The following is a 22,686-nucleotide window of genomic DNA, read 5'->3' on the forward strand; positions in this document are numbered from 1 at the left end:
GTTGATTGCCTTGCTCGACCCCTGGTGATACAGAAACAGGCAAAATTAAAAAGGACATTAAGGCTTCATTAAATCTGAAACACATTTAGTACAGTGACATATCTGCAGGCTATTTCGGGGGGATTACAGATTACCTTGACAATCTTGGACTGGGGCAGGGGTGGGGGGAGAGCCCTCACCCCCAGCCCAGTCAAACAAAGGTTCTCGCCATGGCTGGCATCTTTAGGGTCGCCTTGTTCAAGCCAGAGCCCTTCCCTACGGAAGGCCTGGCTTAGACCTTGCAAATATATTGTCGTCAGAAGGTGTGGGCTCTCCACGGCAATCATTTCTATGTCGAGAAAACCAATTCTGCCCTCAGAATATATTTGCGTAACATGGCGTGATTTGCATAAATCTTCATCTGCGCCCATTTGAGTATTATTTGAAAAGGGCATTGTCATCCTCCTAAATGTTGATCTCTTGTTGCGGCTTCTATGCAGAAGAGCAAGCAGTCCAGGCCTTGGCCGTGTTCCTAATGTGCTTCGCACTCGAGCTCCTCAACTTTCGACTGCAGTTTGATCCCAAATTATACGTTGCTAGGCAAAACATTCATTAAGTGAGTTTTTTGCCTCATGTTACAACCTTTCTTGCCACAGTAGTTAAAAGTTAACAACGTAATTGTTAAGTTAGTCACGTGATTCTGAAGGGGATTGGGCTTCCCCGTTAACTAAGTTGACCTAGAACGCTATGGACACCTCCACCCGTCCCCTAGAGCCATTTCTGAGGGGTTGGGGGAGAAGCAAGAGGATGGCTAGCAATCCTCCACAAGAGAAGGGACCCTCCCCAACTAACATGACTTCCTACGACTGCTAGAGGCCGGATTTGAGGAGGCAGAGGATGAGCACAGCAACCTAAAGTAGGGAAGGCGATCCATCAAGGAACACACCCGTGCACTCAGGAAAACCAGTGGGAAGCTCCCCCTTTTGCCCGAGCGGATGCTGGTTCGTTTTTTCAGAACAAGCCTGGACCAGCAAATGAGCCAAGTAACCGCCTATCGGGACATCCCGAACCGGCTGTTGGAGCGGTTCTGAGGAGCCATCAAAGTCCACGGGGCATTACGTGCTAGTGACAGGAGGAAGCCGCCAGGAACCAGAGACAGAGGGCAACCAGACCAGAGGCCACCAAGCCGACGGGACAGCACACCACCACGATCTGTCCCAAAACCAACCCTCTCACAAAGCCCAGTTAAATGCTACCAATGTGTATGTGGGGGTGTGTGGGGTAGGGCACATGGCAGTGGCATGCGCAACCCCAGATTCAAAACAAAGGTCGAAACCACCACCCAGGCAGTGCCAGACATGTTAACTCCCAATCCTTTTGAAGTTTTGGAAGTTTGGCTCGAGACTCATGATTTAAATGGGGGTAACTGCCGGAATCCTGACACTTGGCTTGTCAGAAGGTCACAAAAGGGGATCTCATGATCCCCAGACACTGCAAGTGTCATAAATTAGAATAGAAATAGAAATAGAAATAGAATAGAATAGAATAGAATAGAATAGAATAGAATAGAATAGAATAGAATAGAATAGAATAGAATAGAATAGAATAGAATAGAATAGAATTGCAAAATGAATAGAAAGAGTATAGAATAGAAATAGAAATAAAATAGAATTCTTTATTGGCCAAGTGTGATTGGACACACAAGGAATTTGTCTTGGTGCAAGTGCTCTCAGTGTACATAAAAGAAAAGATACATTTGTCAAGAGTCAAGAATCAGAAGGTCCAACACTTAATAATAGTCATAGGGTACAGTAAGCAATCAAATCATACTAGGAAATAATATAAATCGTAAGGATACAAACGACAAAGTTGCAGTCACAAGTGGGAGGGGATGGGTGATAAGGAGTGATGAGAAGGTTAATAGGAATGATAGTGCAGACTTTGTAATAGTTGGACAGTGTTGTGGGAATTAATTGTATACCAGAGTGATGGCACTGGGGGAAAAACTCTCCTTGTGTCTAGTTGTTCTGGTGTGCAATGCTCTACAGCGTTGTTTTGAGGGAAGGAGTTGAAACAGTTTATGTCCGGGATGTGAGGGGCCTGTAGATACTTTCACAGCCCTCTTTTTGACTAGTGATTATGAACCAGTTGTCAAGTGTTCGAATGTAAATCACGTGACCATAGGGATGCTGAAACAGTCATAAGTGTGGAAAAACAGACATAAGTCCCTTTTTCCAGTGCCACCTGTAACGTTGAATGGTCACTAAACAGACTGTTGTAAGCCAAGGAATGTATACAAGTAGCTCTCAACTTACCATTTCTTCATCGATCGACATCAAAACGTCACTAAAGAAAGTTAGTGGGGAAAGCCAGACTTGCTTAATGACTGCAAATGCATGGACCCACTTAATAGCAAGAGAGAGAGAAAAAAAAGATCGTGAAATTGGACCCCCTTTGCTTAGTTCATGGAAATTCTGGTGCCAGTTGCGGTTGCAACTCCAGGATCGCCCGGGTGCCGTTTTCTCGGGTCCGTGGGATGCAAGGCAACGAGGCGGTGGCCCTCTTGGGCCGGTTCACCTTGGAGCCCCTCTGTCTCAAAATCAACGTGGTAACGAAAAGCAGTCCCAGCCAGCGCCTCAGCTCGACGCGAGGATTTGAACCCATCGCCGTAGGGCTGAACTGAGACAGCCAACAGAGATTGGAGGGAGCAGAGCGCCATGGTTTTTGGGAGGCTGCCTGCCTTCCAGAGCAAAAGGCAGGACTTGGCTTCCTCGGTGGATGGAGGCCGTCCAAGCACCTTGGCACTTTTTCCCGTGTTCATGGTGACCGACAGCTCTCATCCAAATAGCTCCAATCTCTTAGCAACTGAAAATGCAAAGAGAGGCCACAGAATTGAAAAAGGCCCATATTTTGTTTACGAGCAGAGAATTTGGCCGGGCAGGCAGGCAGACAAATAGATGTGTTAACAGATCTGCTGCTCATTTATGGATAGCTTTTCAAAATATTGCCGTTTTGCTTATCCATTAAGTGTTTTTTTTTTAAATTCTGATTCTCTCTCTCTCTCTCTTTTGCCCTCAAAACCATTCTGAACCAATAACCCCCTTCCTTTTGCTCAGCCCCTAATGCAAATCTCTCTAACTAGACCTTCTTCTTTTTTTCCTTCCAGCTCGCTCTCGGGAGGTTCCCCTATCCTCAGGTAAGACGTTCGTTCGTTGCTGCCTCATTGATTCCTGTGGATGAAGTTGCAACAAGCAATTGTGTCAGTCTTTGTGGTTCATATAAATCTGCCCCATTAAATCAAAAAGCAATCACTTCAGAGTTGTCCAAAACCACCATGGATTTTGTCCTCCTTTTAAGGTCCAAGATTTATTTTTTTTATCCCTCTTAGACTGTTTCCCGGAGCGGAGCTTATAGTGAGTTTGGAGCCGAGCAAATTTGCTTTTCTGCCTTCCTGTCAACACGCTGGCTGAAAGTGATTGTGTGTCAAAATCCAGTGTGTTTAGAGCAGCGTTTCTCAAGCTCAGGAAATTTAAGATAGGTGGACTTCCAGCTCCCAGAATTCCCCAGCCAGCATTCCGGGAGTTGACGTCCACCTATTTTAACATTCCCAAGGTTGAGAAAATAGTGCGCTAAAGAACGAGGAAGATTCTGGGACTTGAAGTCCACAGATATTGAAGTAGAATTTCATTTTTTTAGAAAAAGAAGAACACAAACACTTCACAAACGCTTCTTTATATGAAGCTCTTTGCATGAGTTTATTTTGGGTGAAAGATTTGGTTGGGTGGAAGAGGATGGAAGCCACTAATCCCAGTCAGGGTCACCGGTGGCCATGGCTTAGGCCCAGAGACTCCGCTGCTTCCCTGTCGTTCTTGTCCATGTCTGGGTTGGTTTTCAGAAAGAAGAACTTATTGTGCATATCCCCTTTCATTGGATTGGTCTTGAAAATTGGTCAGCATTCCAGCAACCCTCCACTCTAACCAATAACTCCGAGACAAGACATCGCTCAAAAATTCTCTTTTATTTGGATAGTAACTGGCACAACTGGGGGAATCCCGAATCTGAAAATCCCAGCCGTGGTTTAGACCCCTCCCTAGAGGTGGGCCACCCATTTTTGCTCCTGGCTTTGACTGCGCAAATCTTCCATGGACAATTATGGTCCTTAAGAGGTTTAGTTTAGTTTAGTTTACATTACTTTATTGCCATTGCACCTCGTACAACAAAATTAAGAATTTGTCATAATGTACACGGAAGGTGGTATTTAATTTTGTTGTACGAGGTGCAATGACAATAAAGTAAACTAAAAACGAAACTAAATTAAATACCATCTTCCGTGTACATTATGACCATGAAAATAAACACAAACACACATCCTTCACATTCTATATAGTTGAATTGAAAACCCCTGATATTGCATTAATATTTAGTAGAATTCAAAAGAGTTACTGCCCTGGGATAGAAGCTGTTTTTCAGCCTATTTGTGCTTGGTTTTTAATATTCTGTACCGTCTGCCAGATGGTAATAGTTAAAAAAAGGGGGGGGGTTCCCAGGATGAGACGGATATTTGAGGATGTTTTGAACTTTCTTAAGGCAGCGGGAGCTATAAAGCTCTTCCAAAGCTTTATAGAGGGCAACCCATGATCCTCTGGGCAATGACGTTCACCCTCTGGAGTGCTTTCCTATCGGCCCCTGTGCAATTGGCAAACCTTACAGAGGTTTATAAAGTGGGAGAAATCCTGTGCTACACAGATTAAAATTTAATTACTGAAAGCGGCATGTTTATTCCTCGCCCATCCTTAACCCCAATGAAAACATTTGTTGTACTTGTCAGGGGACGGCACAAGTGCATTTATCATTCCAGGCAGTTGCAATACTGCAAAGTTGCAATTCTCCTGCACCGGCAGAGGAAGAGGAAGCCGCCTATTCCCCTGGTGAACGGCGGTCCCTTTCCCTAACCTCCCCATTGATACAGGCCAAAGGGCCGGGAGGCATCTCTGATTTAAAACCGGTGTTGGTCTGTGCTCTTTAAGCATCTATTAACTTGTTATTATTATGCAAATGAACCATGCTAATTTATGCACGGTTAGATTATGCAGATGCCTCACCGCTGTGGTTATTGAATAATAGGAAGCAATTTGATCTCTTCCTTGTGTTTGGAAGTACTTTATCTTTTAAAAAAAAAAAAAAAATTGAACTAATTCTCTGATACGTGTCCAGACTTGAAGATTTAGTAGATCAATCCATGCTTATTCTCAATTTGCTGCTGTTGGGTGGTTCTATTTAAACCGGCAGTTGTCTGGTGTCGGGGCTTTACAGATACAGATTAACAGAGTTGGAAGGAACTTTGTAAGTCATCTAGTCCAACCCACCCCCCCCCAAAAAAATCCATTCACAAATGCTACACACCAAGTCCAAAAGTGCATAGCGGCAGAGGAAGAAATATATTACTGCAAGAATGCTTATTATAGTGACCAGCAAAGTTGGGAAAGGCTCAGGAGCGAGTGGGGTCTTTCAAAGGACGCTGAATAAGTAGCCAGGTGCCTGTGCAACAGGTGAGCGATGGCTTTCAAACATGGGCAAAATTAAAAACGTCCAAAAGAAAATGTGGGGCTAGAGAAGGACTTCTTGACACTTCTTATAGCGATGGGAATTAGTTAACCTCAGCATGATAAGCATCAGACCTGTTCTCTGGTTGAACAGTTGTAAATCATGTTGGTCGTTAAGTGAGTCATCACGCGATAGCACCCAATTTTACAGGCCTTTTAAGCGGACATGGCAGTTGTAAAGTGAACGCCGTGGTTAGCAAATCCATTGTCTGCATTGGGCATTTTTTGTCTAGAAACTGGAAGTAAACCCCGGTTTAAGACGACAAAAAAAAAAGGAAACCACAGTCGTGTGACCTCGGGACTCTGTAAATGGCTGTCAATGCAAGCCGGTTACCACACGCCCCAAATGCAGTCACATGACTGGGGCGGGGGGCTTCAGAATTCCAAATCCAGGCCATAAGTTCCTTTTTCCAGAATTTGTTATAATTTCGAAGAGCCCCTAAGCGGCCAGTTATAACTCAAGGACTCCCTGTACCACAGTTTTCTCAGTCTGGGAGCGAAAATCACAGTCGTGTTTCAGGATCGCACTGCAATATCCTCGGGCTTCTCAGCCAGCTGAACTGCAACATAGGGGTAGGTTACACACACACACACACCCAAAAAACCCTTTGGTTTTAGTGTAGAAATGCCAAAAAGCTCTTGGAAAGAATGTGAGTGACAGCTCTGTGAAGTGCGACTTCTCTTTGAGCCCCTGAATCCATCCACCTCCTTCCTCTCGCCTGCTCTGTGTAAGAGGCTAGAAGTGAATCTCTTTGGGGCAGGAAGCCCCGTTTCCATCTGTTCTTTGTTTTGGTGACAGACAGAGAAACTACCAGGCTGTTTGCTTTTCAGATCAGAGAGAGGGAATAAAGAGCCTCCAGTGTCGGGGGGAGAGCGCCCAGGGCACGGAAAGCCTCCCTGCAAAATTCTGGGTCTGCTTCCTCTACGATGCGCTCCTTGTTCCTAGGCATGAAAACAAGATGTCAAAACATTTATATTAGGATGACGCTGTCGCTGATGTAGGGCGAATGTTGTTGTCCTTTTTTTCGTTTGCAGTTTATTTGCAATTGTCAGTTTGCAGGGAAAACATTTCAATATTGTGATAATTAGATGAAACGCTGCTACTGCCAGGTGTTTTTTTACAAGCAACGGCCACAGTTTGCTAAACCACTAGCAAATTGCGAAGATGTTTGGTGCTTATCTATAATTGTAGTCCTTGTCACATATTTGTTGGCAAGGGTAAAAAAAAAAATGTTCTGAAAGAATGGCAGTTTTAGCTCCTCTAAATTCCGGTCTCTTTTGTTCCCCCCAAAAGAGATTTAGAAGAATCCTTCTGTCCTGACAGAGATCATTGTCATGTTCTACATGTTGAGTCAATCATCTAAGCAACTGCAGAATCATCCTTTTGAAATTAGTTTCTATTTTGGCCCCCAAATCTCTGGTTCTGCATTTGTGGTACCAGGGTGGTTTTGACATAATTTTTTCCTGGTCCAGCAGGGAGGGGACTCTGCTAGGGCTGTATTGTATGGAGTTGTGCAGGATTCTTGCAAGGGTCCGGTTTCTTGGAGAAACCTGCAGGAAATAAAAAGGTGCCTCTTTCCTTTACAGAGATGCCAACTGTCTCGATTAGATAAAAGGTGGCAGAGGGCAGTCTTATCGTCAGGAAATTTTGAGAGATGCTTAAGAATTGTCCCTGCTGGTGCTTAAACTGCTCCTGGTTTAGAGGCCGAATCCCTTGGCCGCATTTAGAGGAGACGCCGCTTTTTGGCTGCCAGAGATTGTGAGGAAATAATCTCCAGCGATTTCTTCTGAATCTGGCTAAAGACCCTTCCCCCTCTTTTCGGATACACTTGCAGATCTTTGTTAATAAATTACATCAAACGATTTGAAGTTTGGAAGGAAGGATGCCTGGCCCCCTCCTCCTCCTCCTTCTTCTTTTCTTTCTTTTTTTTTTATAAAAAAAGCAAATCTGAGTAAATAGTGCCCCTGGTATTGTAAAGCTTTGAATGTTTTCACACCCCATTAATTTATTACTTCTCCTTCATCTTTAAATTTCATTTTTTTTTTCCATAAAAAAAATTCCAGCTCCCTGCTGTTTGTGAGATTTCCATCTTGTTGTTAATTTTCTCTGCTCCATATGGAGCACCAGACATTTCACCTGGAGGCTGTACTAGATTTTCCTGTAGTGATCGCACTTCCGGAGGGCAGAGCTGTCATTTCGGGTTCCTTGTGCATCTGTCTGTGCCAGGCTCTCCTCCACTGGCACAAGAGAGTGTGAATAACAAATGGGGTGCACCTGAGATTTGGGCGAGGGTGCGCGTGGCTGGGTGGATCTCTGCAAGCAGATTTTGTCTCAAGTTTGAGACCATCTCGCACCTACCATGTAGCCTCGCTTGGTGGACTCCAACCTGAATACAGGAAGCAGAGAGAAGAGGGGAGAGAGAGAAGAGGAGAGAGAGAGAGAGAGAGAAGTAAATATTTCATCCTGCCTTGTCATTGATTAGAATAGAGCCTTTAATTTCATCTCACCCCATGTTGCGATTAATTTGCATTCTTTGTCAGAAGTTAATGGAGTTTTTTATGGTTCAGTTTGAAATCCTTGAAGACATCAGTGAGTTGATCTGATGTTTATACAACCGCCAGCGGAAATTTTTTTTGCTTTTGATTGATGGGAAGCTCGGTGTTTATTCCAAACGGCTTTTAAAGCTGTTTTTAAGAATTATTTGAATAAAATGCAAGCGAGATATTGTTATAATGAGCAAGATTATCTGTTAAAAATCTGTTTCAAATAAGGAGCATGATAAGTAGAAGACGGGAGGGAGGGAGGGAGGAGAAGCTCTCCCCCTCTTCCTCCTCCTCCTCCTCCTCCGCCCCCCCCCAAAAAAAGAAAGAAGCGGCAAATGCAGAGGCGCCTGTTCCACACAATCCTCGAGCCAGCTTTGAAATGCCCGATTGCAAACCTGGAAGGTGAGAGACCAGCGCAAGGAGCTTTTTCTCTGCGCTTTGCCTTCCAAGGGGCAACTTTTGTTTCCCCTCCTTTTTTTTAATCACGGCCAATTGCAAGCCAGGGTTTGCAACTTCCCCATCCCTCCTGCCAGCCTTTTCATGCCTGGCTGTGGCCAAACGGTTTGATGAAGTGCTGCTGCCTTGCGCCTAACTCAAAGGGACAAGACTGCGAGGCCAGTTAGCTCAGCAAAATGATGACATATTGCTTTGCTTTCCGGACAGAGGCGGCCCCGCGTCCAGCGCCACGGAAACCAAAGTGTGAGTAATCGAGAGGGTTTGAGGAGCCTGTGCGCCTTGCGTAGGCTGATTTGGTAAAGGGAGGTTGTGCCATCCAAAGTGCAGCTAATTGAGAGGAGCTGTTGGTGGAAAAGACCAGAGCCCTCTGTGGAGGTGGACGACGTGAAGTTTCAAGGTGGGAGAGAGAATCTTTTGCACAAATAACAGCCTTAGGCAGGCGGCTTTTGCTAGGGAAGGGAACCATAGTCCAGATTGTACCTTCACAAAGATATTATTAATTATTTAAATTATATAAAATTAAACACAGGGGTCGGAACATCTCTCTCTCTCTCTCTCTTCGTCTTCTGAGTTATGCTCTGGCCTCCAAACGGGGACATTACTCAGCTGTTCCTCCTGCATTAGAATTTCTTCATTTTAGTAGTATTAACAGTTTATTAATCCACAATCCAAAATGCAAGAGATGATCGCAAAACTCTTTATTTTATCCTGGAAATTCACCTTTAAAAAATTCACAGCGAAACTTTTTCTCTCCGTTCCAAGGAGCTTCTTGGTCATTCTGATCTGTGTGAGTTCAATTGAGTCTCCGGGACTTTCTCTTCCGTTAAAAATATTATAACTGCACTTTCCTCACCGTGACCCCAACAGACTCTTTAAATCAATCACACAGAGAGGTGAAATGTGCACGTTTTGTGCCCCTCTGAAAGTCTGCAATGATGAAATTATCGTCTGTTATTATTGTCCCATAATATTTGTATTCATCCATTCATTGAGGGAGACGGTTTCATCTCACATGATCACTAAGAATAAAAACTATGTACACTACGACTGCCTTGCAAAGCCAACCACAGGAAGGAGATGAAACACCCCCCCCCCCCCAAATATATGTATATTGTAAAGGTTAAAAACAACCAGCTTTTAGAAACAACCAGCCCCCCTCGAGTCAGCTTTCCACAATGGAGGCATCTTGGCTCCTGACTAAAGCATCTTCTTCCATGGGAGGAATGGATCTGCTTTCTGATCTTCTCGAAGGAAAGCCATCCACTAAACAGGCCTTTAAAGGTTGCCCTCCATCCTCGGTGCCAATGGTGAGAAGACAGCCGACGGAAGACTTCCAAAATGTAAACAGTGTAAAATGACTTTCTTAAGGCCGACCGACTAGACCAGGGGTGTCCAACCTTGGCAACTTTAAGACTTGTGGACTTCAACTCCCAGAATTCCTCAGCCAGCAAAGCTGGCTGAGGAATTCTGGGAGTTGAAGTCCACAAGTCTTAAAGTTGCCAAGGTTGGACACCCCTGGACTAGACGTTTCACCCACTGCTTCCTGCTGCATGAATCAAAGGTCCCAAGCTGTCTCCAAGGGCAAACCCAGCTCTTGGGTGACGTTTTTCCCTTAATTCTGTCCAGAGGGGCTGGATCCACAGTATGGATCCAGGAAGGAGGCTGCTGACCAAACTGACCAGAAGTTTTTTTGGCACCTGAAAAGGCAAGCTGCACAAACTGCTCTTCGGGGGCGGGATATGAAACCCTAGATCCCCACTGAAATGGGTCCAGGGAGTTGGGGCGTCTCCTCAGTGGCGCAGTGGTTAGAGTGCAGTACTGCGGGCTACTTCTGCTGAATGCTGGTGGCCTGCAATTTGGCAGATAGGATCTCACCCCGCTCAACGTTGACTCAGCCTTCTGTCCTCCCAAGGTGGGTAAAATGAAGACCCAGAGTGTTGGGCACGATAGGCTGACTCTGTAAACCACTTAGCGGGGGCTGTAAAGCCTTGTGAAGCGGTATAGAAGTCTAAGCGCTAGTGCTGTTGCTATTTCTGATGAGACTTCATAAAAGTGCTTCGGTGAGCTTTTCGGGTAGCTGGAGCACCATCAAATATATGCCGCACACGAGCTTTCCGGGAAACATTTCTGCCGAAACTCCGATGGCATTTTCAGGAGATGGCAGAGGTGTCGAGAGACCTTGTACGTGGAAGCCCTTCCAGATATGCCGAACACTCCAGGTTGGGGCGGGAGGGCCTGCCCAGCAATATGAAGGGAAGGAAACAGGCAGGAATCCAGTGGGCGGGGAAGTAAGGATTTCCTTTGTTTTCCCCTGAGGACGTTTCGCTTCTCATTCAAGAAGCTTCTTCAGTTCTGACTGAATGGTGGAGAATGGAAGGATTCTCGTGAAAATGGAAGCTTCTTCAGTTCAGTTCTGACTGAATAGTGGAGAATGGAAGGATTTTCGTGAAAATGGAAGGAGCTGTGTTGTCCTTTTAGCAGTTCCAAGGAGGTTCCATAGACATTTGCACTATCCAGGTGACCCTGATGGCACAGATGAATCTCCAAGTGGCCTCAACGACTCTTAGAAAGAATGCCAACGACCAGATGTCTGCAAGGATCCTTCCATCCTTCCACCATTCAGTCAGAACTGAAGGAGCTTCTTGGGTGAGAAGCAAAACGTCTTCAAGGAAAAACAAAGGAAGCCCAGTTGCCTCTTGAAAAAGCACCTTTGGGACAACCATGGCCTGGATGATGGAGAATCTCCATGGACCTTCTTCCTTTTGCAGTGCCAGACATTTTGCAAAAAGCTTTTGATTCAAAAGCCATTTTTTCCCCTTTTTGGGGGGAGAAAAGAAATATTTTGTTTCAGCAATTCCTCCCTCATTATGATTCCTGTTAGTGCAATTGAATTGTGGGTCAAACAACCTTTCATCCAAGGACTTCCATTTAAAAGCAATTCATTTATTTGCAGCATCTTAAAGGGCTGAGTAATTGGCTGTTTTTAATTGAAGCTGTTGCTCCTGTTCCTTGAGACCAGCAAGCTCCGAGGTTCTTTTTCTTGTGTGTAATCCATAATATTGACCATGCTTTGGCCCGTTTTCATTTTGATGTAAGAGCTACTTGTCAGAGGAAGAGAGAAAGGACATATAATTTTGTTTAACTAGAAAAGCTGCTCCACTGATATTTTCCTTTTTCAATTGATTGAAGTATCATTTAAACATTTATTTTGTAGAAGAATTGAAGAGCAGCAAACAGACAGTTTCAAAATAACAATGAAATCTGTTGTCATTTAACATATAACTATTCGGAACCATTTAAAAGACATAAAACATTGTTCACATGTTGATGTCAAAATAATGCTGTTTTTCCATGGTGAATTGTAAGAAAAGAAGAGCTTTATTTTATTAGTCTTCACAGAAAATAAAGGAATTAATCTATTATTTACTGTTTCAATTTTTTTAAAAAAAACCTTAAAGTTCATTTTATATTCAGTTTTCTCACTGAATATGTGCAGAACCCCTACAAATATGTAGATTTCCATGAACTGATATATTCTGCTCTTATCAAAATATAGTTTAAAATTCAGTATCGTTTTCCTATTTAAGAATAAATTATGACACTGTTGCATTACAGCACATAAGACTGGCTTACATACAGTTTCTGTGAGTCAGTGGAATGGGTACAGATGCAATTATCTGTAGATGATACCTTTTCAGTAATATCATAATAGAAAATGCATTATATCACTTTCTTTGTTTGGATAGCATGGAGCTACCCAAATAGAGTGAAACCCAATGTAGTTTTTTTTTTTGGCACAGTATACCTGCAGAGCTCAAGTACTGTGGAAAAATGGATTGCTTTGTGGAATAATTCTGAATGCCACGAATGCCAGAACAAAGCATATGAGGGATTATCTTTTTATTTCCAAAATGTTTCAGCAGAAGAGCTTCCCATAGTTCTTCATGTATTTCCATAACTGGGTAGCTGAAGAGAGGGAGGCAGAAGTACATCACAAGGATGAGATGTATATGTTGGCATGAAAAAAGATCCAAGTGTTGCTTTGATCCCAAAACAGATTATTTATAGGAGTAAATTATCATATTAATACAATCAAAGGGAGGTAGCTTTATTTTTAGTGTTTAGAGCTTAGAATGCATTGCAAGTATGTTTTCAGTGTAACTTTGCACTTTATACTATTTTAACTTCATTTTCACTTTTTGTTTTATGATCTGCTAATCTGCAATTCCAGCAGATTTATTAGTATGAGCAGTTGCTACAACTGTATTTAAGGAAACTTCCAGGAGAGGAGCCAAATATGAAGGAAAGTATGGTTGAGTTGGTCCCTAAGCTGCAGAAGACAGGATTCTTTTAGACTCTCTTGACTCAAGAAAGGGGCGCTTTTTTCATTATTCAAGGAAGAATAACAGAGGAAGAAACAGAGAACTAGAATTGGATGCAGGTCAAAGCATGAATTTTGCAAAAGTAAAACTTCCATGAATGTAACTATGACATGAAACCTCTTGCATTTTTAACCAGATTTCCCACCCAACCTTCCTTCTGGATGTCCCAAAGGTGTTTTTTTTTTTTTTTTCAAAAAGGCAGCTGGACTTGGTTTTTCCTTGAAGACGTTTCGCTTCTCATCCAAGAAGCTTCTTGCATGAGAAGCAAAACCATGACCTGGGCTGAGAATCTCCATAGACCCTTCCTTCTGGATATAAATGCACATGTGTTTTATTCAGCATTCCAGGGAATCTATAGAACCGTGATGGCAAACTTATGGCACACATGCCCGAAGTGGCACGCAGAGCCATTTCTGCCGGCATGCGAGAGGTCACCTGGAATAGACCCACTGTGCATGCGCGCGTCCCCGCCCCCCCGCCAGCCAGCTGATTGTCAGTTATCGGCCGTGCATGCGCAGGGGGAGACGCATACGGGGGAGATGCACACACATGCACAGGTGGGGGGGGGGACGTGCACACATGGGCAGGGAGATCGTGCGTGCATTGCATTATGGGTGCAGGGGCGCATGCACGCACACTTTCGGCACACAACTAGAAAAAAGGTTAGCCACTGCTATAGAATATACTATTTCACTCTGTATTATATATGTGTATGTTAAAAATGTATAAATATATGTATGTATGTATGTATATAATGTTTTTTAATATATTTATACATTTTTCTTTAACATACATTGGTGCTTGGTAAACAGTGTATTATTTGGGTCAATTTATTTATACATAGTAATACTATTCATAGTTAACACTAAAGATTAAAGGCAAAGAAGATACAGAATATTTTTTAACATTGGATTTGTCAGGGGTGGGATTCAAATTTTTAACAACCGGTTCTGTGGGCGTGGCTTAGGTGGTGGGCATGGTCATGTGACTGGGTGGGCGTGACCAACTCAACATCACTCACATCGAGGCACGCATCTCCTCGCCTGGCCTCTCATGACTGTGGGAATGCTGCAACAGTCATAAGTGTGAAAAATGGTCGTAAGTCACTTTTTTCAGTGCCATTGTAACTGAATGGTCACTCTACACAAGCAAAGTACCAGCAAAGGAGGAGAGAAAAAAACCCCAGAGAAATTCCTGAGACAGGAAGTCTAGTCCTGGCAAGAACGTAATAAGGGTTAATGGAGAGGCAGTTTCTGTAAGCAACACCAGAATGTTTCCTTCCTGCCTTCCTTACAGGATTAGCCCTGTAATTTCTTCTAACAACCGGTTCTCCAAACTGCTTAGAAAGTTAACAATGGGTTCTAGTGAATAGATGCGAACTGGTAGAATCCCACCCCTGGGATTTGTTTATCAATGGTTAGATAATAGAAGTAAATTATTATAATATGTATAAATAAATAATATTACCATCACTCTGTACTTTATTCATACACTGAGTCTGTGCAGTCTTCTCCCAGAGTTAAAAACAAAAGTACAGATAGTCCTTGACTTATGACTGGTTGCATAGTAACTGAAGTTACAAGGGAAACCCACAGGCTACTTACGAAATTTTAACGTTCCCCCCGTCACACAACTGCGTGTTGGATGCGCCACAGTTGGTCTGTGTTTACAGCCATTTGCGGGACCCTGCTGGAAACTGGTGTTTACATTTTGTTTCTTGCCCCATAGCAAATAATGGGTTCACTTAATGGCCACCCCCCAAAACGGTTGTAAAATTGGTGATGTGGTGACCCACGGTATAACCATCACAATTTATAGCCATAATCAGGGACTCCATTATGGTTGTAATTCAAGGACTACCCGTAACACTAGCAATCGTAGTAGATTGTGACAATTCATACAGAAGTTTAAAAGTTTTCTGAATATTTCCTATACGTTATATTAGTAATTGTAAAAGGAAATAAAACAATTATTTTAAGGCAGAGGTCTCCAAACTTGGCAACTTTAAGACTTGTGGACTTTAACTTCCAGAATTCTAGGAGTTGAAGTCCACAAGTCTTAAAGTTGCCAAGTTTGACAACCCCTGTTTTAAGGCTTCTGGGTGGAATTTCTGCTTGGCTCAATCTTAATCCCACCAAACAGCACCCAGAGAAGACGCGCTGAACTGGAGCAGGTAGGACATCCCAGGAAGAGTTCCAGAAATTGGCTGCAAAGAACGGCCAAGTTGAGGTCTCCAGAGCTGGAAAATATTCCTCCTAACTCAAGAGGAGCTTCTCATGGTGGTAGAAAGTGGAGAATCCTCCCAGTCTAGCACCTTACATGGAAAAAACTTAAACAAACAATGTCCTTGTACATCCTAATATCAGATGCTTAGTTGGTTGAGTTGGCTGTTTTGTTTGCTAAAATGTTCCAAGTTTGCAGGGTTAGAGATAGTAAGCAACATTGCGTTGCACTGAAAAATGTACTTTAGAGAAGCAGAGTTTGAACAACCGGGCAGCAAAGGTTTAGGGGAAAATATAGTAACAGAGAGCAGATTAACAGAGCTGGAAGGGACCTTGTAGGTCATCTAGCCCAAGCGGGAGACCCTGCACCATTTCTGACAAATGGCAATCCAGTCTCTTCTTGAACGCCTCCAGTGTTGAAGCTCCGACAACTTCTGAAGGCAACTTCTGTTCCATGGGTTGATTGTTCTCCCTGTCAGGAAATTTCTCCTTATTTCCAGGTTGAATCACAGAAAGCAGCAAAAGTCTTTCTTTCTCTCCCCCAAACTCCACCAGAAATGAGTCTTTGGGACCCTGCAAGGCCTCCTGCTCCAAGAGGCTGCGCCAGTGCGACAAGTCTCACAAAGACTCATTTCTGGCGGAGTTTGGGGGAGAGAAAGAAAGACTTCTGCTGCTTCTGCTGCTTTCCTTGCATGAAGCCAAAAGTCTCTCTCGCTCTCTCTCCCTGTGAGAACGGAGCTGGAAACGGTATCCTGCGATCCAAATAAAGAATGATCGATCGGTAGGAAAACGGGATGGGGAATTTTCCTGCAGGCTTATTTGGGGATTTTCCCAGGGCCTCTGGTCCACGGGATTTAAAATTATGAGTTTGGTGGTCCCTGAGGTCCCAAAGGTTGCCGACCCCTGATCTATGGGACTGAAGGATGGCCAGGAGGAAGAAGGGAAAAAAATTCAAAGTTGGTTTATTTGATTATGGATATGCTTAATGGTTATCTTGACTGGATAGCTTTTTTTATATGTTTCACTGGATGCAATGGTTTATCTTGCAATATCTATGTTATTTTTTATATGTAAATAAGGGTTACTAATTCTGGCAATGTTTAACAGTGTTTAATTTTTTACAGTGCTTAATTATTAATTGGGATTAGGTTTTGATTATAAAACCGAGGGATGAGCAGGATTTAGATTAAATGGAAACAGAGATTATGTATTTATGTTGCTGGGTGTCTCTTAATTTTTACTGGACCTTTGTTGATTTATAAGGAGAGTTGAAGATTTAGAAATAAATTTATAGGAAACAGAGTGAAGTATGGAATGAAGATGTATTCGGTTGTATTTTAAGAGACAGTGATAAGTTCTTCATGTTGAATATATTTGCTGGGGATGAAAAAGGACGTTTCTTTTTCTTACTACTTCCTTGGGGAGATTTTATGTTTTTTTCTCCTTTTTTATGTAGGATTTTTCCCCCCACACTTTTTCCTTTTCCTTTTTTATGTATTTTTGTATTAAGTTCTCATATTAGTTTGACCTGTTCAAAGTCTTTCTTAATAAAAATTAGTAGGGGGAACAAAAGCAAATATATACCAGTTGCCACGTGCCTAAATTGTGATTACGTGACCATTGGAACCTGTCATAGGTCACTTTTTTCAGTGCTGTCCTAACTTCAATTGCTGTGATGACCCGGGGTGTGGCACAAAAGCAGCAAAGTCACACAAAAAAGTAAAGTCCCTTTAATTCCTCCAACTTGGCCCCCAGTGTCCAGTTATCATCGGCTGGAGAAAAAAACTCTCCCAAGAACAGTTTTTAAAAGGAAGAAATTCAGTCTGAACCCAAAGTACATATAAATTATAAATAAAAACCAATACAAACCACTCTGCAGCAATTAACAAGACACAGCAGGATAAGGAATTGCAGACTTCTAAAAGATAACAAAACACACACAGTTGGGATGATGCCAGAACCCAGATAAGATGTGGCAAACAAAGATCATTCACGCTTTCCGGCAAGGTGCTGTGAGCAAACACCCTTTTTAAATCCTGTTTTCCCAGCTGCAGCTTAATGAAGGGAATCAGGGCCCTTTTCTCCCCCGTAATCCAGGTTGCTGCCTTATCCGCTCCTCCCTGCGTGCCCTAGGATGAAGAGGGGGTGGACCTGGGACTTCCTCTGAATGCCCAGCCGGACTGTGCCCTTCCCCAGTTTCCTCCCCAGCCATTAACCCTAACCCTACAGGTACAAGTGCAAGGGTGTCCTTCCCACTCCCTTGCGGGGGAGCTGTGTTCAGGTATGGATTTGGGCTGGATTCCATTGTGCATCGTTACCTGGGCAAACTTTTACTTAAGAGAGAACGCCTCCAGCAAATTGGGGAGAAAGAGCCATGAAGCCGATTGTCGGCATACCAGCCATTCATCATTTCTGACATTCCTGAGCTGGGAATATTGAATGGGAAGAAGGGTCAACCATTGCAAGAAAAATAAACATGTTTTAGGTTCATGCCTTTCCGTGTATCCCAGAAATCTTTTAAAGTGTGCTTTGTGACTTCACAGCATTTTTGCACTTTTTCTAGATTTTTTTTTAAATTAAAACTCCCCTTGGCATGGGGTAAACTCTAAATTCCAGTGAATAAATAAAGGGTTGTCCAATAACATACTATAAAACTCAAGGGACGTGTTGATCTGTGCAAAAGTTTGGATGGATTACTGGCAGCTTAGCAGGGACTTCACCTTCTTCAGGTCTCTTGGTCCATCCATGGGTCTCGGGCCCACGAAATTGACTTTCTGAGCCAGTAAACCAATCCCGGATTGCTGAACCGATTTGATTCGTCCATAGAACGTAGAGTTGGAAGGAGGAGTGTGGAGGTCTTCTTTTCCAACCCCCTCCTCAATCCTTATACGGTTTCAGTTCAAATCTCGGCTTGAGTTTTGCAGGCTCCTCTCAAGGTCATTGGGAATAGGGGAATTGCCCCAAAGACAGGCACTTCTCAGACCTAAAGCAGGTATCTGGAAAGTAGCTATGGGGCTTGAGAGCATGCATTAAACTGCCAAAAGTGGAGCATCAACTAGTATTCACCAAGTACAGGCAGATAGTTCAGCTACATAATTAAAGTTTTCTTAAAAAAAGAGAGGGGGGGGGAATTATGAGCAGACTCTGGCAGTAATCCAAAATTCTAATTTCTGACTATGATTTAATTTCAATTTTAAATAAATCGGTTTTTAATTTAAAAAGAGTGAGCTTCATAACATTAGCAATGATTGCAACATTAAGCGCAGTGCTCACAATCGAGCAATATAAAACATTATTTATATCTGAATCGTAAACAGCCTTTTGAAATGGATTATGCTTTTTCTCCCTATTCTAATACAACCTGGAGGGTACTAAAAAGTGTTGTGTGAAATTAACATTCTGCTGACTTTCGCCTATAAATGAGAAGCGAGCTATTAACATTTGTGTATTTTCATTATGTAAATTGTGTTAACACATGCCCACAAATTGCCACCAGCGATACAATAATTTTCTCTCAGTGATCATAATGTGTCCAAGTGAGTCATTTTGATTATGACATGCTAATTACATATTGCCTCCCCTTTTTTTTTTCCCCCCTTTTCAGATTCAGAAAAACCAGGGATCTTTAATGGTAAGCTTTATGAGTTTGGGAAAAAAATTCACTTTTCTTTTTCCTGATGGCTGCTTCTTCGCATGCTTGAATGCCTTGCTTTAAACTTAGCAAATTGCATTTTGCGGAAAAAGCAAACCTTTAACTGCCTGTATTAGATTAGGTACCATTAGAAATAATAGGACATCCTGAGCCACGATGTTTTTATAAGAGTTTGCTGCTGTTGATTAATCTTGCTATATTTTATTGCATTAATGATTTTTTTTTCCCCTTTCCACTCCATGTAAAGATATTGCATATGGCCTAATACTTCTCTCCCCTGTTCCCCCACCCCTTTCCATCACAGCCTCTCCAGTTACTCCAGTGCATTGTTGATGAGGTGAGTCGCTGTCTTATGTGCTTTCACTCCTAAAGTCATCCCTAATGGACTGGAAAGCTTATATTTTGTTTCCTAATGAAGCACAATGGCCCGACGTCCTCCGCAGCGAGACAAGTTGCCTTGTGCAGCTCTGAGCCGTCAACTCCGCTTGGCCTTGTTCTGCTTTGTGCCGTTTCCTGAGTCTTCCTCTTGAATTCTTGGGGAAATTGAGGCTGTTTTCAGGAAAACCTCTCCCCTCTTTTTTTTCTTCCCCCTCCTGGAAAAGAGGGGCCATAGTAGAATCCCTGGGATAATTGATCCCTTCTCCGCCTTGCCAGATGAGGTGATGCAAAGAAGGGCAAGCTGCAATTTTGCTTGCTTGAGGTGTGCAAAAAAAAAGGGAGCCCCATTAACGGGGGTCAGAGTTGAGTGGTAAACAAGAACAGATTGGAAAGGGGGGCCTCCCGTGGGAGAAAATGGTTCTTGGCGAGTCTCTTCTGCAAAATCTGGATCCTTCGTAATCATTTAATCCCAATCTCCTGCAGGAGCTCCCTATCCAAGCTTGAAGTGTCCCCTTCAGCAGACGGGCAAATGCCCACCAGTTGCCCTGGGTGACCGGACTGGGTTGCTGCCAACTCCCCATGGTCAACTGGCCACGGGACAGCTCACCACGAGACAATTCAACAAGTGCAAAAGTTAAATTAATGTTGACAGAACTGTGGCCAATAATAATAAAATAAGGAGATTTAAAACACTTAGTCCCATTTAATACTTTCAACAATACAGTCAAAAGACGAACAGAGGTAGATGCAAGCATTTCGCATTGGCTCATCAGTATCTACATTACGATAACACGGTTATATTTGAGGCTGGTTTTAAACCGTGTTATCGTAACGTAGACGCGAAATGCTTGCATCTACCTCTGTTCAACGCGAAATGCTTGCATCTACCTCTGTTCGTCTTTTGACTGTATTATTTAAAATAAAGTCAATCCAGAAATACAAGAGTTACAGTAATTTTGATGGAAACGTGGTCACTAATAATGAAAGTAGCTGAATGGAAATGATTAATATGGCGTTGAATTGTCCTGCCGCCAGTTGTCCTGCGGCAAGTTGGACGTGGTGAATTGGCCACAGCGAGTTGTCTCAGACCCCCTGGGTGACAAGGGGCAGCAAAGGATGTTGGTGTTCCCCATTTCAGGGTCCATGGGGGGGGACAGAAGGGCCTCCTTCCCTTGACCTTGGCAAACCCCTTGATTTCTGCTTTAGCTTGGGAGAGGTTACTGCGGACTCGTTCCTCCTCCAGATAGGCCAGGTTGCTCCAAGCCTTCTACGGTGGGGAAGGCAAGGGAATCAAATAGGACGGGCTGGAGCTCTTTTCAGCCTCCACAGGTCTTTACTGGAGAAGGAAAAAGGGGAGTGGGTAGGTAGGTGGGTGGGAGGGAGGATGCAGCTCAGGAACCGAGGAAAACCAGGGAATGGAACCTGGAGGAAACAAGTGGGGATTGTGGCAGGTGATTGAAGCCACTGGAGGCAACCGAGGGATCCAGAGGAAAAAGTGATTACTCAGGTGAGAGGCTTTTGTTAGCTCTGAGTGCAAGGTGAACAAAGGAGGGGCGGGGCATATCTTGAGCAGCTACTCCTAGATAAGACCGAGGACCCTACTCAGAGGAGTTGGGTTGTGTTTTGAGACAAAGACCGGGTCTCAGAGGTCTATCCAAATCCTTGAACCACTTGCAGTCTTCTAGCCAGATCCATTGTTCTGCTGAAACACCTTTTTTTTTTTAATCTGTATTTCTGCTTACTCCGATTTCTGCGTGGCCACTGCTGAGGTTCTACTGCCTCCACGTCTCTTTCGTTCTCTCTGATTGCTTGTCAAACTGGCACATCCTTGTCCAGAGCACCTGAGGCAAGATGAATTCTATTGTTATACGTAGGTTTCTCCCTGTATAGGGACCTTTCCTTCGGGAACCTTTGTAAGGCTGTCTTGTTTTGGAGACTTTTGCACAATTCTAGAGACCCCTGAAAGCTCTGAAGGAGTTTCAGTTGATCAACTTCGCCATTGAAAACATTCTGATCTGAGCCTGATACGATTTTGCATCCGATAGATCCTGGAGTTCATGCAAACTGTCAGCTTAGGTTCACTTCAGTGGTGGGATTTTACCGGTTCACACGAACCGGTAGTCAAAAATACCCGCCAAACCGGTGTTTATTTATTTATTTATTTTTCCTCCCGACGGTCAGCTGTTCCGATGATCAGCTGTGCCAGGATCCCCCTCACTGTCTTACTGGTTTGCAAAAAAATACCGGCCGAACCGGTGTTTGTTTATTTATTTATTTATTTATTTATTTATTTATTTATTTATTTATTCTCCCGGCGATCAGCTGTTCCGATGATCAGCTGTGCCAGGATCCCCCTCACTGTCTTACTGCTTTGCCCAGGAGGTTCAGAAGGCAAAAAAGGGGCACGTGGGGGTATGTGTGCTGCGCCCCCCCACCACACACACACACACTCAGGGTTTTTTGCCTTCCTGGGCCTCAGGGAGCAAAAACGCCCCCCCAGGAGGCTTCCCTGAGGCCCAGGAGGCCAAAAAAAAAAAATGGAGTGCGGGGGGGAGGGTCCTGCACAAAAAAAAAGAAGAAGCAGAAGTGATGCCCAACCAGTCACATGGCCATGCTCACCTAGCCATGCCCACAGAACTGGTAGTAAAACTATTTGCATCCCACCCCTGGTTCACTTGTTATGATTTGAAGGCATAGACAAAAGGCACCTTGAAGGATTCCTTCCTCACTGCTGCCAGCCTCCACCATCTCCAAAGGCAGCACTCCACTCCCTGAGGGTCCTGGCCCCATCCCTGCATCACACACAGGCCCCTCATCTGAGTCCTCGCTCTCCAAGACCTCAGCCATCCACACCTGCTGCCGGTGAACCACAACAGTGACAGAGCCCGGACTGGGACAGAGAACAGAACAGTGGAGAAAGTGCAGAGGAGAAATGATATTTTTCAGAACAAATGCTGTCCCAAAGGTGCTTTTTCAAAGGGCCTGTCATGCCCCTGGTGGAGTCTGACTTTGAGGGAGAGGAGGAACAGCCGACAGGGAGTGGGAGTGTGGCTCCGGAGGTTGTGGAGGAGGCTGGGGAAGGGCAGAGGCCGGCTGGGCAGTCAGAGGAGGACCCAGGCCCGTCCCCTCTCCATCCTAGGGCATGCAGGGAGGAGAGGATCAGGGTAAAACCTGGTCTACTCAGGAGAGGGCCATGATCCTCTTCATGGGTTGCAGGTGTGACATTTGCATAAAAGGTTGGACCTGTGTGCTAACAGACGCTGGAGAAAAATTAGTGTTTTATTCCTAAAGAAGGTTTATCTTGGTTAGCGTTCTCCCAACAGACTGTGCCTTGTTATCTCCTTGAAGTTGGTAAATACTTCTCCTGTTCCGTTGTGGAAATTTCATCATTGTAGTTTGTTTGGTTTTTTTATTTCACCTCTATCTGCTCATTAAGTTCGGACTGTATTGCTTTCTTTGGAAGACTCTTT

General features: G+C 43.8%; 1 protein-coding gene across 3 annotated transcripts in view; it reads left to right on the forward strand.

The window, feature by feature from the left end:
• MAP2K5 (mitogen-activated protein kinase kinase 5) overlaps positions 1-22,686 on the forward strand; it is a 156,695-nt gene that overhangs the window by 87,639 nt on the left and 46,370 nt on the right. For 2 of the 3 annotated variants that reach the window (XM_087972951.1, XM_087972953.1), the window contains 3 exons: positions 3,146-3,175; positions 18,791-18,817; positions 19,143-19,175. In XM_087972951.1, the coding sequence (XP_087829077.1) occupies positions 3,146-3,175; positions 18,791-18,817; positions 19,143-19,175 (90 nt within the window). The remainder of the gene's footprint in view (positions 1-3,145; positions 3,176-18,790; positions 18,818-19,142; positions 19,176-22,686) is intronic. The other variant, XM_087972952.1, reaches the window with a different exon arrangement.

This window comes from Notechis scutatus, chromosome 11, assembly GCF_049901735.1.
Source record: "Notechis scutatus isolate UNSWTSFEM ecotype Mainland chromosome 11, rNotScu1.2, whole genome shotgun sequence".
NCBI lineage: Eukaryota > Metazoa > Chordata > Lepidosauria > Squamata > Elapidae > Notechis > Notechis scutatus.